At 46.6% G+C, this 13,572-nt stretch overlaps 1 protein-coding gene across 1 annotated transcript in view; it reads left to right on the plus strand.

The window, feature by feature from the left end:
• Nucleotides 1-13,572, plus strand: part of LOC119119500 (interleukin-27 subunit beta-like) — a 31,672-nt gene that overhangs the window by 11,569 nt on the left and 6,531 nt on the right. Inside the window, exons 2-3 of the mRNA XM_037245935.1 lie at nt 828-942; nt 1,065-1,161. Of these exons, the coding sequence (XP_037101830.1) occupies nt 828-942; nt 1,065-1,161 (212 nt within the window). The remainder of the gene's footprint in view (nt 1-827; nt 943-1,064; nt 1,162-13,572) is intronic.

The raw sequence follows: 13,572 nt of genomic DNA on the forward strand, positions 1-13,572 counted from the left end.
AGGTCAAACTGTCACATACTGTGGAAGATCTTGCACACATAAGTAGATACATAGAATCCAATGATAAAAAGTATATTTTTCCCAACAGCCTTTTTCCGTTGTCATCTGGTCCTCCCCTTTGTCAGATTTAACTCCTTAATACGGCGCGTATCAACTCCTCCACTTTAACGGGTCCCTTGTATAATTTTCTCGACAATGTATCCCATCCCATTTCCATTTGTAGTGTTTCCTTATACCTCATTAACACCACTCAGCCGACCAGACGTTCCTTGTTCTCTTTGCTGCTTTATTTCACACTCTTCCGAGTGCACGTCAGACTCAACCACGTTATCACGTAATACAGCGCATACTCAGGAATGCCATACACTACACCCATCCTTGATGCTAAAAAGGTTGGGGAGCGCTGCCCGAGTGTGTATGGGTGCGTGAGTTACCACACTCGCACAGCGGCAAGCAAGATGGCTGACTGGAAAGGGAACAAAGGAACGTGACTATGTTGTTGACACATGTAAACAAATATACACGTAAAAGACCTTTTATCGAATGTGAGAAAACTATCATATCCAATTTTTGCTCATCAAGCGATAAGCCTATATACAGTAGTAATTGTGACAGGCCTAAGCAAAAACAATGATTATGCAGTTGTACGCAATAAATAACTTTCCAACTTGAAAAGTAGCTCTAGACTCGATTAAGATGCTAACATTGAAGCTCAGCGCTGTGTTGTGCAGTAAGGCCAAACACGCGCCCACCGCATTCCTCTAAAAATATTTCTAAAGTAAAAGATAATTGGCTCCAAATTTATTGCTGTGAATTTATTTTTGCAGATCCTCCAGTCAAACTCAGTGTGCATTGCTGGTGTGCGAGTTATCCCAACGTCACCTTCTGCTCCTGGGCTGAACCCCCACACTCCCAGCCTCTGCGCTACATCGCCTCTTACAGGTACAATCGTGTCATTACCGCAGCAGCAACAACTAGTTCATTTTTATGGGTTTGCAGAACTGAAAAGACTGTCCAGTGAGTGAATCTTCATTTGTTAAAGTTCTTTTGTATGTGCATTTCAGTGAGAGACACCAACCATCAATCAGCAAGCATTGTCATCTCACTCCTCCTGCCTCTTCCTTTTCATCATCATCGTCATCATCATCTTCTTTCGAGCGGGTACCAACTTCAATTCACTTTCATCAATCACTCAATTAATCTATCACACAATTTGCCCAAAACCCAAAATACCGTTTTTTTCCATGTATAATGCGCAAAATTTAACTAATTTATTGTCCTAAAATCTGGGGTGCGCATTATACATGGGTACAATTTTTTTAAATTTCTTATTTTTTTTTTTTTTTTTTTTGTGAAGAAAATCATGGTACAACAATTTTTGAAGAAAATCTTGTCACGGATGGTTCTTTACAACGTCACTTTCCTCTCTTTTCATTTTAACCTAACTGATCGCGGTGGTGCCTTTCTGGGCAGTCGGAGAAATCAACGCCAACAAAAAAAATACATCCAGCCTAGTTAAGAAATCACCAGAAAGATCACCATGACAATTGTGAATAATAAATAAATAATTATTATATATATTATATATATTATTATTATAATAATAAATAATTGTGATAAATAACTGGAACATCACTCAAATATTGGTGATCCCGTTGAGAGTCTCACATATTTCTTCGCTATCGAGTTTGCTACTGCATGCGCAGTGATACTGACCGGCAGAATAACATCCGGTTGTTCCCAAAGATGATCTTTTTTCTGAAATAATTTTACGTTTACGGACTTAAGTAACCCGGCCGGGTCATACCAAAGACTATAAAAATGGGACCCATTGCCTCCCTGCTTGGCACTCAGCATTAAGGGTTGGAATTGGGGGGTTAGATCACCAAATGATTCCCGAGCGCGGCGCCGCTGCTGCTCACTGCTCCCCTCTCCCCGAGGGGATGGATCAAAATCACATGGGGATGGGTCAAATGCAGAGGACAAATTTCACCACACCCAGACGCGTGTGTGACAACCATTGGGACTTTAAAAAAAAAAAAAAAAAGAAAAAAAAAAAAAAGTCAAAATTTGGGTGCGTATTATACATGGGTACAGGCTTTTTTCCAGCATCGACATGCCATTTTTAGGGTGCGTATTATACATGGGGGCGCATTATACATGGAAAAAAACGGTAACAAAATAATAAAACAAAATAACACATATAACTGTTACGTGCCGTGCCAGAGACGCTTGGCTGGAAACTTCCGTCAGCCACACCCCTTTGTTGCCATAAAGTCTGTCACCTGCTTCCTCTTGTTACCTTGTGTATTAAAGCCCTGCCCTTGTGTTTCTCCCTGTCAGTGTCTACTGTTGTGTCCCGTCTGTGTCCGCGCCTAGTGTTCCTGTCCTGCTCGTCCAGTTTCCCCCCAGTCTTGTCTGGAGGCTCACGATCAGAATTTTATCCGTGTCCGAGTGGACTTCTGTCTGTCTGTTTGCTGGCCGTGAGTCTCGATCCCGTCCGTGTCTTCGTTGCCCACCTACCTCCCTTCCAATTCCCTTTTCCCTTCAATAAACCCCGGTTGCATTTGGTCGCCCTGGCTCCAATCATTCCTGGCAATAACCGTCGTGGAATACAATTAATACTTAAACTCAAAATTTGTCCCTCGTTGAGCAATGCCTTTGAAGTGTGATAACTTTGTGATTTCTGAATATCTTTTTACTTTCAACCACTCAAAATGTTCAGTGGTATCAGACCTATCCATACATGTATAGTTTTTCAATTATTTAATTATTTGTGATGACATCTGTGAACAATATTAGCATTTTTATGCTACCATAGAAGATAAGTATGCTGTATACATTTATTAAAACAAAATATAATTTGAATATTTCATGACATAATTAGAGCATTGGATAAGTCAACATGTCATAGCAACATGATTTGTTTTGAATGCCTGTGTTTGAGACAATGGAGGTTTTTGAGGAAAAAACAAAACCTTAATGCCAAGTTTGTCCCAAGTTGGGCAATGCTTTTGAGGTGTAATAACTGAGTCATCTGAATATTTTGTACTTTCAATCACTTCAAATGATCAGTGGCATCAGAGCTATCCACACATGTATACTTTTTCAATTATTTAATATTTTTTTATGCCATCTGTGGGCAATATTACAGTTTATATGCTAATATAAGATAACTATGCTGTAAATGAAAACAAAAATATAATTTGAATGCACGGTGATGCGCTGGTTAGCATGCCTCACTCACAGTTCAGAGGTTTCGGGTTCGATTCCACCTCCGGCCCTCCCCATGTGCAGTTTGCGTGGGTTTTCTCCAGATACTCTGGTCGATGAAGTACTCCAAATTGCCCTTAGGTGTGAGTGCGAGTGCGAATGGTTGTTTGCCCTGTGATTGGCTGGCAACCAGCTCAGGGTGTCCCCCGCCTACTGCTTGATGACCACTGGGATAGGCTCCAGCACAGCCGCGACCCCCGTGGGGACAAGCGATACGGAAGATTATTAGAGCATTTGGAGACTTTCATGTATAAGCATCCACCTTGAGTGCATAAGAACTAGCAGGATTGCAAATTGCCCAGATCTTCAGTCCATATTTTGCCAGTTTGGACGGCATGTATTGTTTGAACGAGCAGCGGCCTCTTAAAGAGATGAGCTTCTCATCCACATAGCCATCCCTGCTAGGATCAGGGTTGATATTCAAACAAATGCCTCTTTTGAATTCTCAGCCCTCCCTCCATAGAGCTCTTTGAAGTTTGAAGGCACGTGAACATGGATGTACAAACACAGATAAAGACTGAAAGTGACACCATACAGGCTGCTCTCTCGACCAATGAAAATCTTGGTTTTCAAATAATAACAGGGGCCAAGCAGGGGGCCCATGACGTCCTTCAGGTGGTTCAACACTAACCTCTCAAAAGATTTCATGATCACAGATGTCAGGGCGACAGGTCTATAGTCATTCAAACCTGTGATGGCGGGCTTCTTGGCCACCGGTACGATGGTGGAGCTCTTGAAGCACGCGGGGATCTCACACAGCTCCAGGGAACCGTTGAAGATCCATGCAAAGGTGGGCCAATTGTTCAGCACAGACCTTCAAGCAGGAAGGGGACACGCCGTCTGGGCCCGGTGCCTTCCTGACCTTTTGTCTCCGGAACATCTAACACACTTCCTCCTCGCGGATCTGGAGTGCGGGCGCGGCTTCTGTAAGAAAGGGAGTAGGTGATAACGATGATGGAGGTGTGGACAGAGCGGTTGTGGGGGGAGGTGAGTATGTTGATTGTGCTGCAGGAGGTCCTGTTGTGTGGGTGGACCGTTCAAATCTGCAGTAAAACCTGTTTAACTGGTTTGCAAGCCTTGGGTTCTCGAAGCCTGTGGTGCTCTGCAGACCTTTCCACACTGTTGAGGGATCAGGGTTGGCAGAGAGGTGTTTCTCCAGGCTCTCCCCGTAACAACTCTTGGCTTTCCTGACCTCTCGGTTCAGTGTTTTTCTGGTCTGCTTGAACAGGTCCCGGTCGCCACTCTTGTAGGCCTCCTCCTTGACTTTGCGCAGCCTCCTGAGGTTTGGTGTAAACCAAGGTTTGTCGTTGTTGTACGTGCAGAAGGTCTTAGTCTGCACACACAGATCCTCACAAAAACTGATGTATGATGTGACAGTGTCAGTGAGTTCCTACAGGTTTGAAGTTGCAGCTTCAAAAACTCCCCAATCGGTGCAGTCAAAGTAGTCTTGGAGGTCCTGCTTTGACTCCACTGTCCACCTCCTCATAGTCCTCACCACAGGCTTAGAAGTTTTTTATTTCTGCCTGTAGGCCGGGATCAGATGAACTAGACAGTGGTCCGAGAGTCCTAAAGCTGCACGAGCCACAGAGTGGTATGCATCCTTTATTACGGTGTAGCAGTGGTCCAGTGTCTGTGCCCCTCTGGTGGGACACGTTGTCTGTATTATGTATATTTGCTGTCTGTATTTGGGGAGTTCGTGTGCGAGGTTCGCCCTGTTAAAATCACCCAGAACAATGATTAGTGAGTTTGGTAGAAGTTTCTCCATGTCTGTCACCCGGTCAGCCAGCATCTGCGTGGCTTCACTCGCACGTGCATGTGGTGGGATGTAAACAGCCGCCATGACGATCAAGGAGAACTCCCGTGGTGAATAGAACGGCCGGCAGTTTATGAAAAGTGTTTCTAGGAGAGGGCTGCAAGACTCTTTCAACACCGTGACATCAGTACACCAACGTTCATTAATATAGAAACATAGACCACCTCCCTTTGATTTTCCGGTGAGCTCCTCGCTGCGGTCTGCCCGCATTAGCCGAGACCCAGCTAGCTCCACGGTGTGGTGGGGGGTGCGTCCGTCAAGCTACGTTTCAACAAAGCACAGCGCAGCCGATCTGCTGAAGTCCGTGTTCCTTGAAGTGAGAAGCAGTAGTTCGGCCATCTTGTTCGGGAACGGACATTCGCCAGATGAATTGATGGTAGGGGAGAACGGAACCCTCTCTGCCACAGCTTTACGAGGGCTTCGGCGCGTTTGCCACGCCGCCGCCTTCGACATGCTAGCTTGTATAGCACCGCCGCTCCGGCTAGAATCTCCGTCAAACAGTCAGAGAAAACTGGAGAGAAAATACCTCTGGAGAGAAAATACCGGGAGAAGACTGTCCGATGTTTAACAGTTCTTCTCTTGTAAAAGTGATTCGGGATGGACAGCAGAAGACACAGAAAACACAAAATAAGACAAAGTAGCAGAGAGCGTCTCACCGAGGCGGCCGTCCGCGGCGCCATCATTACGAAAAAAGAGGGGAACCACCACCCCAGTCTGCCAATCCAGAGGCACCGTCCCCAATGTTCACACAAGCCGGAGTGCCTGGGAGAGCGGAGGCTTCGTGGCCGTTTGTCTACCGTCGATCATCGGACACAAAGTATGGCTGCGGATCAAGAGGTTTGTACGGCTTCGTGCACCAACTGCACCCTTCTCTTAGCGAGATTGTCCCTGCTAGAGGGACGTGTCCGCCAGTTAGAGCAGAATTGCGCGATAACCGTAGATGTGGCGGATACAGTCGCGGACTGTAGTCAGCCCGCTAGCCCAGTTAGCATTAGCCCCAAGCGGCTTGCTAATCGCGATGAGCCAGGTAAGACGCATAGCCGTCCAAAGTCATCTCGGTCTACTGGCCGTCGCACTTTGGTCATAGGTGACTCCATTACCCGAAATATTACGCTTAAAAATCCAGCCACGGTAATGTGTATTTCTGGGGGCAGAGCACCCGACATAGAAGCTAATCTTAGGGAGCTGACTCGCAATAGGTCTAGTCAACAGCGTAGTTCCAACAACACTAGCTACTCGGACATAGTGATACACGTCGGCTCCAATGATGTTAGGATGAGGCAATCGGAGATCACAAAGAGAAACATAGCGAGGACTTGTGATCTCGCCAGAAAGATGAGTCGGCATCGAGTATTTGTCTATGGCCCCCTGCCTGGGAGAGGCACTGATGAGAGGTTTAGTCTCCCTTAATCGATGGATGGCTGGGTTCTGTAATAAGCAGGGAATGTATTTTATAGATAACTGGCCCTCCTTCTGGGGCCGCCCCGACCTGCTGAGGAAGGACGGCCTTCACCCTAACCGTGAAGGCGCCTTCACTCTTTCTAGGAATATAGATTACTGTTTGAGCCACGCATGACAGGTCACTTTAGAGCAGGCCGGGGCACAGGTGATTAGACCACCTGTCAGGATGGGTTTGGAGTCTGTTAAGCTAAAGTTAACTAGCGCTAGGCTAGACTTCCAGCATGCACATAGCTCCTTGTGTAGACTAGAGCGTGACAGTTTGAATAGTGCCACAGTACACATAAACACACTTTCTACTGGGGTAGTAGACAAATCCAATCACTCCACCCCAACCGGTTTTGCTGATGAAACGGTGCCTGTTTCAGATAATTTTACATGTGTAACAAATATTTACTATCAGATTCCCACGGTCGTATCGTCCCGCCGCGCTAACAAACATTCGAGAGGTGATGTCAGGCCTAGAGAACACAATCTTACTCGCATCTCGTTTAAATATCCTTCGATAGATACGCACCCTGATCGACCGATTACGCTTAAACTCGGTTTTATGAATATTAGATCGCTTCATACAAAAGCAGTTCTCGTTAATGACCTCATCACGGAACATAATCTAAACGTTTTTGGTCTCTGCGAGACCTGGTTAAAACCTAATGAACTGCTGCCGCTTAATGAGGCCTCGCCTCCAAATTTTGTGAGCTCGCATGTGGCGCGTCCTCGAAAAAAGGGTGGGGGTGTCGCCCTCATCTCGAATTCTGAGCTGAGACTTAGGCCTCGTTCGACCAATGTATTTAAAACATTTGAAGTTCTCACTGTCCGATCCACCGCTTTACCGTCATTTTATCTTGCTGTTATTTACCGTCCACCCGGGGCTTACTCTGGCTTCCTGGATGAATTTTCAGAATTCGTGGCTGATCTCGTAACCAATGCCGATAATATAATTATCATGGGTGATTTCAACATCCACATAAATTTACCGTCAGAGCCACTTACTTCGGCGTTTCAGACTTTAACTGATATGTTTGGTTTTTCGCAAGCCGTACAGGCAGCAACGCATAAGAATGGAAATACCATAGATCTGGTATTATCCCGAGGACTTGCAACCTCAAATATAGCAGTGCTGCCATACACTACTGTTTTGTCTGATCATTACTTAATAAAATTTGAAATTTTAGTTTCTTGTCAAAGACAAGAGAGCAATCGGAATTATAGGAGCCGTAATTTTAACTCCATGACTGCAACTGCGCTATCTGAGTTACTGTCGCCGGCAACTGCCATATTTCCCGCGTACACCGGCTCTGTTGATAACCTTACAAATGAATTCAATGCGACATTGTTAAATGCCATTGACTCTGTGGCGCCGTTATGTCTGAAAACTCGCCGTAGATTGCCTACTCCGTGGTTCACGGATGAAACGCGTACGCTTAAGCAATTATGTAGAAAGCATGAGCGCAGATGGCGTCTAACCAAACTTGAGGTTTTCCATCAGGCATGGCAGGACAGCCTCCTGAAATATAAAGATGCGCTTATCTTAGCAAAAACTCGGTATTTCTCGCAAGTTATTAATCTCAATAAAAACAATCCGAAACACCTATTTGATACAGTGGCAAAGCTGACTCTACGCCAGCCGACCCCCGATAATTCCTTCCACTCAGCTGACGAGTTCATTAAATTTTTTGCTCAAAAGATTGAGTCCATTAGGGACGAGATCAAGAATACCATTCCAATCGCGCGGTCGAGCCCGCCGTGTACCAACGCTGATGATCATGCAACAACCCTCTCAACTTTTAATAGCGTGTCCCTTGAAAGGCTTACACAAATGGTTAGTGCGGCTAAACAAACAACATGTTTGCTCGACCCTCTTCCAGCCAAACTACTTAAAGAATTATTTCATATTTTAGGACCGTCTGTCTTAAATATAATCAAGCTGTCTGTCTCCTCTGGGATAGTGCCAACAGCCTTCAAAACCGCTATCATTAAACCGTTGCTTAAGCGACCAAATCTTGACCCGGACTGTCTCAGTAATTATAGGCCAGTTTCAAACCTCCCATTTATAGCAAAACTTCTTGAAAAAGTAGTAGCACAGCAGCTTAATGATTACATGGTCGCCAATAATCGATATGACTCTTTTCAGTCTGGTTTTAGAGCTAATCATTCCACTGAGACAGCACTTGCTAAAGTGACTAACGATCTCCTCATAGCTATGGATTCAAACACTTCATCTGTACTGTTACTACTTGATCTTAGTGCTGCCTTCGACACTGTAGACTTTGATATTTTATTAGGGCGTCTTAAAAGTTGTGTTGGTATTTCAGGGTCAGCACTAGGCTGGTTCCATTCCTATCTATCAAATAGGACGCACCGAGTGGTCCATGGCAATGCGTCCTCTGAGCTCTATAATGTTACGTGTGGTGTCCCACAGGGATCGGTTCTCGGACCAATTTTATTTAATATTTATATGATCCCGCTTGGGGACATAATACGTAAATATAATATTAGTTTTCAATGCTACGCGGATGACACCCAATTATATATGCCATTATCGATGACAGATCCGCGTGATTGTTGTAATCTTGAGGCATGCCTTGCGGAGATCAAGCAATGGATGTCTCTCAACTTCCTTCGTCTTAACCCAGATAAAACTGAGATGTTGATAATTGGTCCAACTCGTTTTCAACACTTGTTCAAGGAAACCGCTATAACTATAGATAACCGTACTATCACTCAGAGCGATACTGTAACTAATCTCGGGGTAATGTTTGACCAAACTCTCTCCTTTCAAAAGCACATTAAGAATATAACCAGAATTGCGTTCTTTCACCTTCGTAATATTGCAAAGATTCGTCCGATCCTCTCGACCGGTGATGCGGAAACTATTATACATGCGTTCGTCACGTCGCGCCTGGACTACTGTAATGTACTATTCTCTGGTCTTCCTAAGTCCCGCATCAAAAGTCTACAGTTAGTACAAAATGCTGCTGCAAGGCTGCTCTCACGGGCAAGAAAATTTGATCACATTACCCCAATATTAGCCAACTTACATTGGCTCCCGGTCCATTTAAGATGTGACTTCAAGGTTCTTCTATTAACCTATAAATCACTGCATGGCTTAGCGCCTTCGTATCTCGTCGACCTAGTTGTTCCTTATGTTCCGTCTCGTAACCTTCGTTCGCAAAACGCTACCCTTTTAGCGACACCGAGGGCCAAGAAAGTGTCTGCAGGGTCTAGAGCATTTTCTATCCGGGCTCCAGAGCTTTGGAATGCCCTCCCAATGGATATTAGGACTGCTACCTCAGTAGAAACATTTAAGACATGTTTAAAGACACATTTCTATGACATGGCCTTTAACTAACTTGGAGTGGCCGATTCGGCCGGAGTTTGTTTTGTTTTCTCTCCCCCCCCCCCTCCCCGGCCGGGGAGGTGGTTAGGTGGCACCCAAGCTGACAGCGGCTATCTGGATTCTTGTGGGCTAATTCAGGTTGGGGGAACTGCAGCTCAACCTCCACAGCCAGGATAGTAGAGGGCTCCTCCGGCGGCCCTTCGCTCTGACTTGGACATCCACTTTTGATTTTCATATTATGTATTATTTGTGCCCTCTCTGCATCCATTACAACCTGGTGATCCTGAAAGGGGGATCCTTCCATCTGTGGTCCCTTCTCAAGGTTTCTCATTTTCCCCGGGCAGGGGTTTTTGAGTTTTTCCTTGCCCTTTTGGGAGCTTAAGATCAGGGGATGCTTTGAGAATAATTGTCAATTTTTGTCTATGTGAAGCCCTTTGAGACTGCTTGTGATTTAGGGCTATACAAATAAACTTGACTTGACTTGACAATGATGTAGAGGTGTGTCAGCCAGGACAGCCCAACAAAATCCAGAGCCTTTAAGAACTCCGGGCGGATCTCATCCACCCCTGGGGCCTTGCCCCCGAGGAGTTTTTTAACTGCCTCAGTGACTTCGACCCCAGGGATTGGAGAGTCCACCTCAGAGTCTCCAGGCCCTGCTTCCACAATGGAAGGCATGTTGGTGGAATTGAGGAGGTCTTCGAAGTATTCTCCCCACCGACTCATGACATCCTGAGTGGAGGTCAGCAGCACGACATCTCCTCTGTAAACAGTGTTGACGGTGCACTGCTTCCCCCTCCTGAGACGCCGGATGGTGGTACGTTCCGCTTGGCCATCCGGTACCTGTCGGCTGCCTCCGGAGTCCCACAGGCCAAAACGGCCCGATAAGACTCCCTCTTCAGCTTGACGGCATCCCTTACCGCCGCTTTCCACCAGCGGGTACGGGGCTTGCCGCCACGACAGGCACCGACCACCTTACGGCCACAGCTCCGGTCGGCTGCCTCAACAATGGAGGCACGGAACATGGTCCACTCGGACTCAATGTCCCCCGCCTCCTCCGGGACATGAGAAAAGCTCTGCCGGAGATGGGAGTTGAAGATCTTCCTGACAGGGGATTCTGCCAGACGTTCCCACCAGACCCTCACAGTACGTTTGGGTCTGAACACCGCTCGGGTTCATATCGGGGGGCCGTTCATCCCAATCACGCCCTTCCAGGCCTTACTGTCATTGCCCACGTGAGCATTGAAGTCACCCAGTAGAATGATGGAGTCCCCAGAAGGAGTGCTCTCCAGCACTTCTAAGGACCCCAAAAAGGGTGGGTACTCTGAGCTGCTGTTTGCTGCATAGGCACAAACAACAGTCAGGACCGTCCCCCCACCCGAAGGCGGAGGGAGGCTACCCTCTCGTTCACCGGGGTGAACCCCTATGTGCAGGCGCCCAGCCGCGGCGCAATAAGTATACCCACACCTACTCGACGCCACTCATCGTGGGCAACTCCAGAGTGGAAGAGAGTACAGCCCCTTTCGAGAGAGCTTGTATCAGAACCCAAACTGTGTGTGGAGGCAAGTCCGACTATGTCTAATCGGAACTTTTCTGCCTCACACACCAGCTCGGGCTCCTTTCCAGCCAGAGAGGTGACATTCCATGTCCCAAGAGCCAGCTTCTGCAGCCGGGGATCGGACCGCCAAGGTCGTCGCCCTTGGTCGCCGCCCAGCTCACTATGCACCCGACCCCTTTGGCCCCTCCCACAGGGTGTGAGCCCATGGGAAGGGGGACCCACGTTCCCTTTTCGGGCTGTGCCCGGCTGAGCCCCCACCAGACGCTTGCCTTCGAGCCCCACCTCCAGGCCTGGCTCCAGAGGGGGGCCCAGGTGACCCGCGTCCGGGCGAGGGAAAACTAAGTCCATATATTTTATTCTTCATAAGGGGTCTTTTGAGCCGTGCTTTGTCTGGCCCCTCACCTAGGACCCTTTTGCCATGGGTGACCCTAACAGGAGCATGAAGCCCGAGACAACATGGCTCCTAGGATCATAGTGACACGCAAACCCCTCCACCATGATAAGGTGACGATATAAAAGTCCCAAGTTAAAGTCCCGATGATCATCGTCACACACACATCTGGGTGTGGTGAAATTTGTCCTCTGCATTTAACCCATCCCCATGTGATTTTGATCCATCCCCTGGGTGAGAGGGGAGCAGTGAGCAGCAGCGGTGCCGCGCTCGGAAATAATTTGTTGATCTAACCCCCCAATTCCAACCCTTAATGCTGAGTGCCAAGCAGGGAGTTAATTGGTCCCATTTTTATAGTCTTTGGTATGACCCGGCCCAAACCACAACCTTCCAGTCTCAGGGCGGACACTCTACTACAGGGGTCACCAACACGTTGCCGCGGGCACCAGGTCGCCCGTGAGGACCGCATGAGTCGCCCACAGGACTGTTCTAAAATTAGCTCAAATAGCGGCACTTGTCAGTAAGCTGCATCTATTTTATTTTACAGTCAAACCTCGGTTTTCGAACGTCCTGGTTCTCGAACAAATTGGAATTCTAACAAAAAATTCGAGAATTTTTTGCTTCGGTTGTCGAATAAAATTCGGAGGTCGAACCTCGCGAGATGAGCCGGGAGGACCCGAGAAAACCCGACCGCGTGGCCCGGATGCCGACTGACTCCGTTGTTATTGTATTTTCGTTACTTTGAGGATTGTATTAACCCCTAATCATTCCTCCACAGAAAGCAAGTGGGAGCAGTAAAGCCATCCTAAAACACACAGACGCTCTTAAAGCAATGTGACAGTGAGCGTCCGGCGTCCTGCGGTTGCGCGATTGGACCAAATGAAGCTTCCAGCGCACTGAGGTCCACTTAAATTTTGGAAAGTACATCAGGACTTTAAAAATATTTTCCAAATTTTAGCGACGGCTCTGTCACAATAATGCGACCAGCGCGCAACAGTTGCGCGTTCGGCGGTGCGCTGCAGTTGCACGATCGGACAAAATTAAGATCCCTGTACACTTAGGTCCACTTAAATTTTGGAAAGTACATCAGGACTTTAAAAATATTTTCTAACTTTCAGCGACGGCTCTGTCAAAATAATGCGACCAGCGTGGTACAGTTATGCGGTGGGCGGCGCGCTACGGTTGCGTGTTCGGCGGTGCGCTGCAGTTGCGCGATCGAACAAAAATGCGCAAATGAAAAAATGCTTAAAAAAGGTGTTTTTTTTTGTCTTGGAACGGATAAAAATGTTTTCCATTATTTGTAAGGGGAAAAATAGATTCGGAATTCGACCGATTCACTTATCGAACCGCCTTCTGGAACGGATTGTGGTCGAAAACCGAGGTTTGACTGTACTTTTTTTGCCCCATTGTACATATTGCCATGAGAAGCGGTTAACCAAATGTCTGATTTTTACGTTTTCATGCACAAAAATAAAAACAAGGAATAAAACACTCAAACACCAGTTTATTAAAATATTAATAATATAAATAAATTTCAAACCTGCAATCTAATGTGAACTTGCAGTAGATATAAAGGATAACAATATTTAGGCGTTTAAATAACACATTATTTAAGAACTACTGTAAGTATTATAAAATAAAGATTTCCCAAATAGAAGCATAATCTCCCCGTTGTGGCATACTGGAGCATCTCTTCATGCAATAAAATTAGCTGTTAGCTTGGAGAAAACAAGCACGAAAGA

The sequence above is a fragment of the Syngnathus acus genome, chromosome 2 (assembly GCF_901709675.1).
Source record: "Syngnathus acus chromosome 2, fSynAcu1.2, whole genome shotgun sequence".
Classification (NCBI taxonomy): Eukaryota; Metazoa; Chordata; class Actinopteri; order Syngnathiformes; family Syngnathidae; genus Syngnathus; species Syngnathus acus.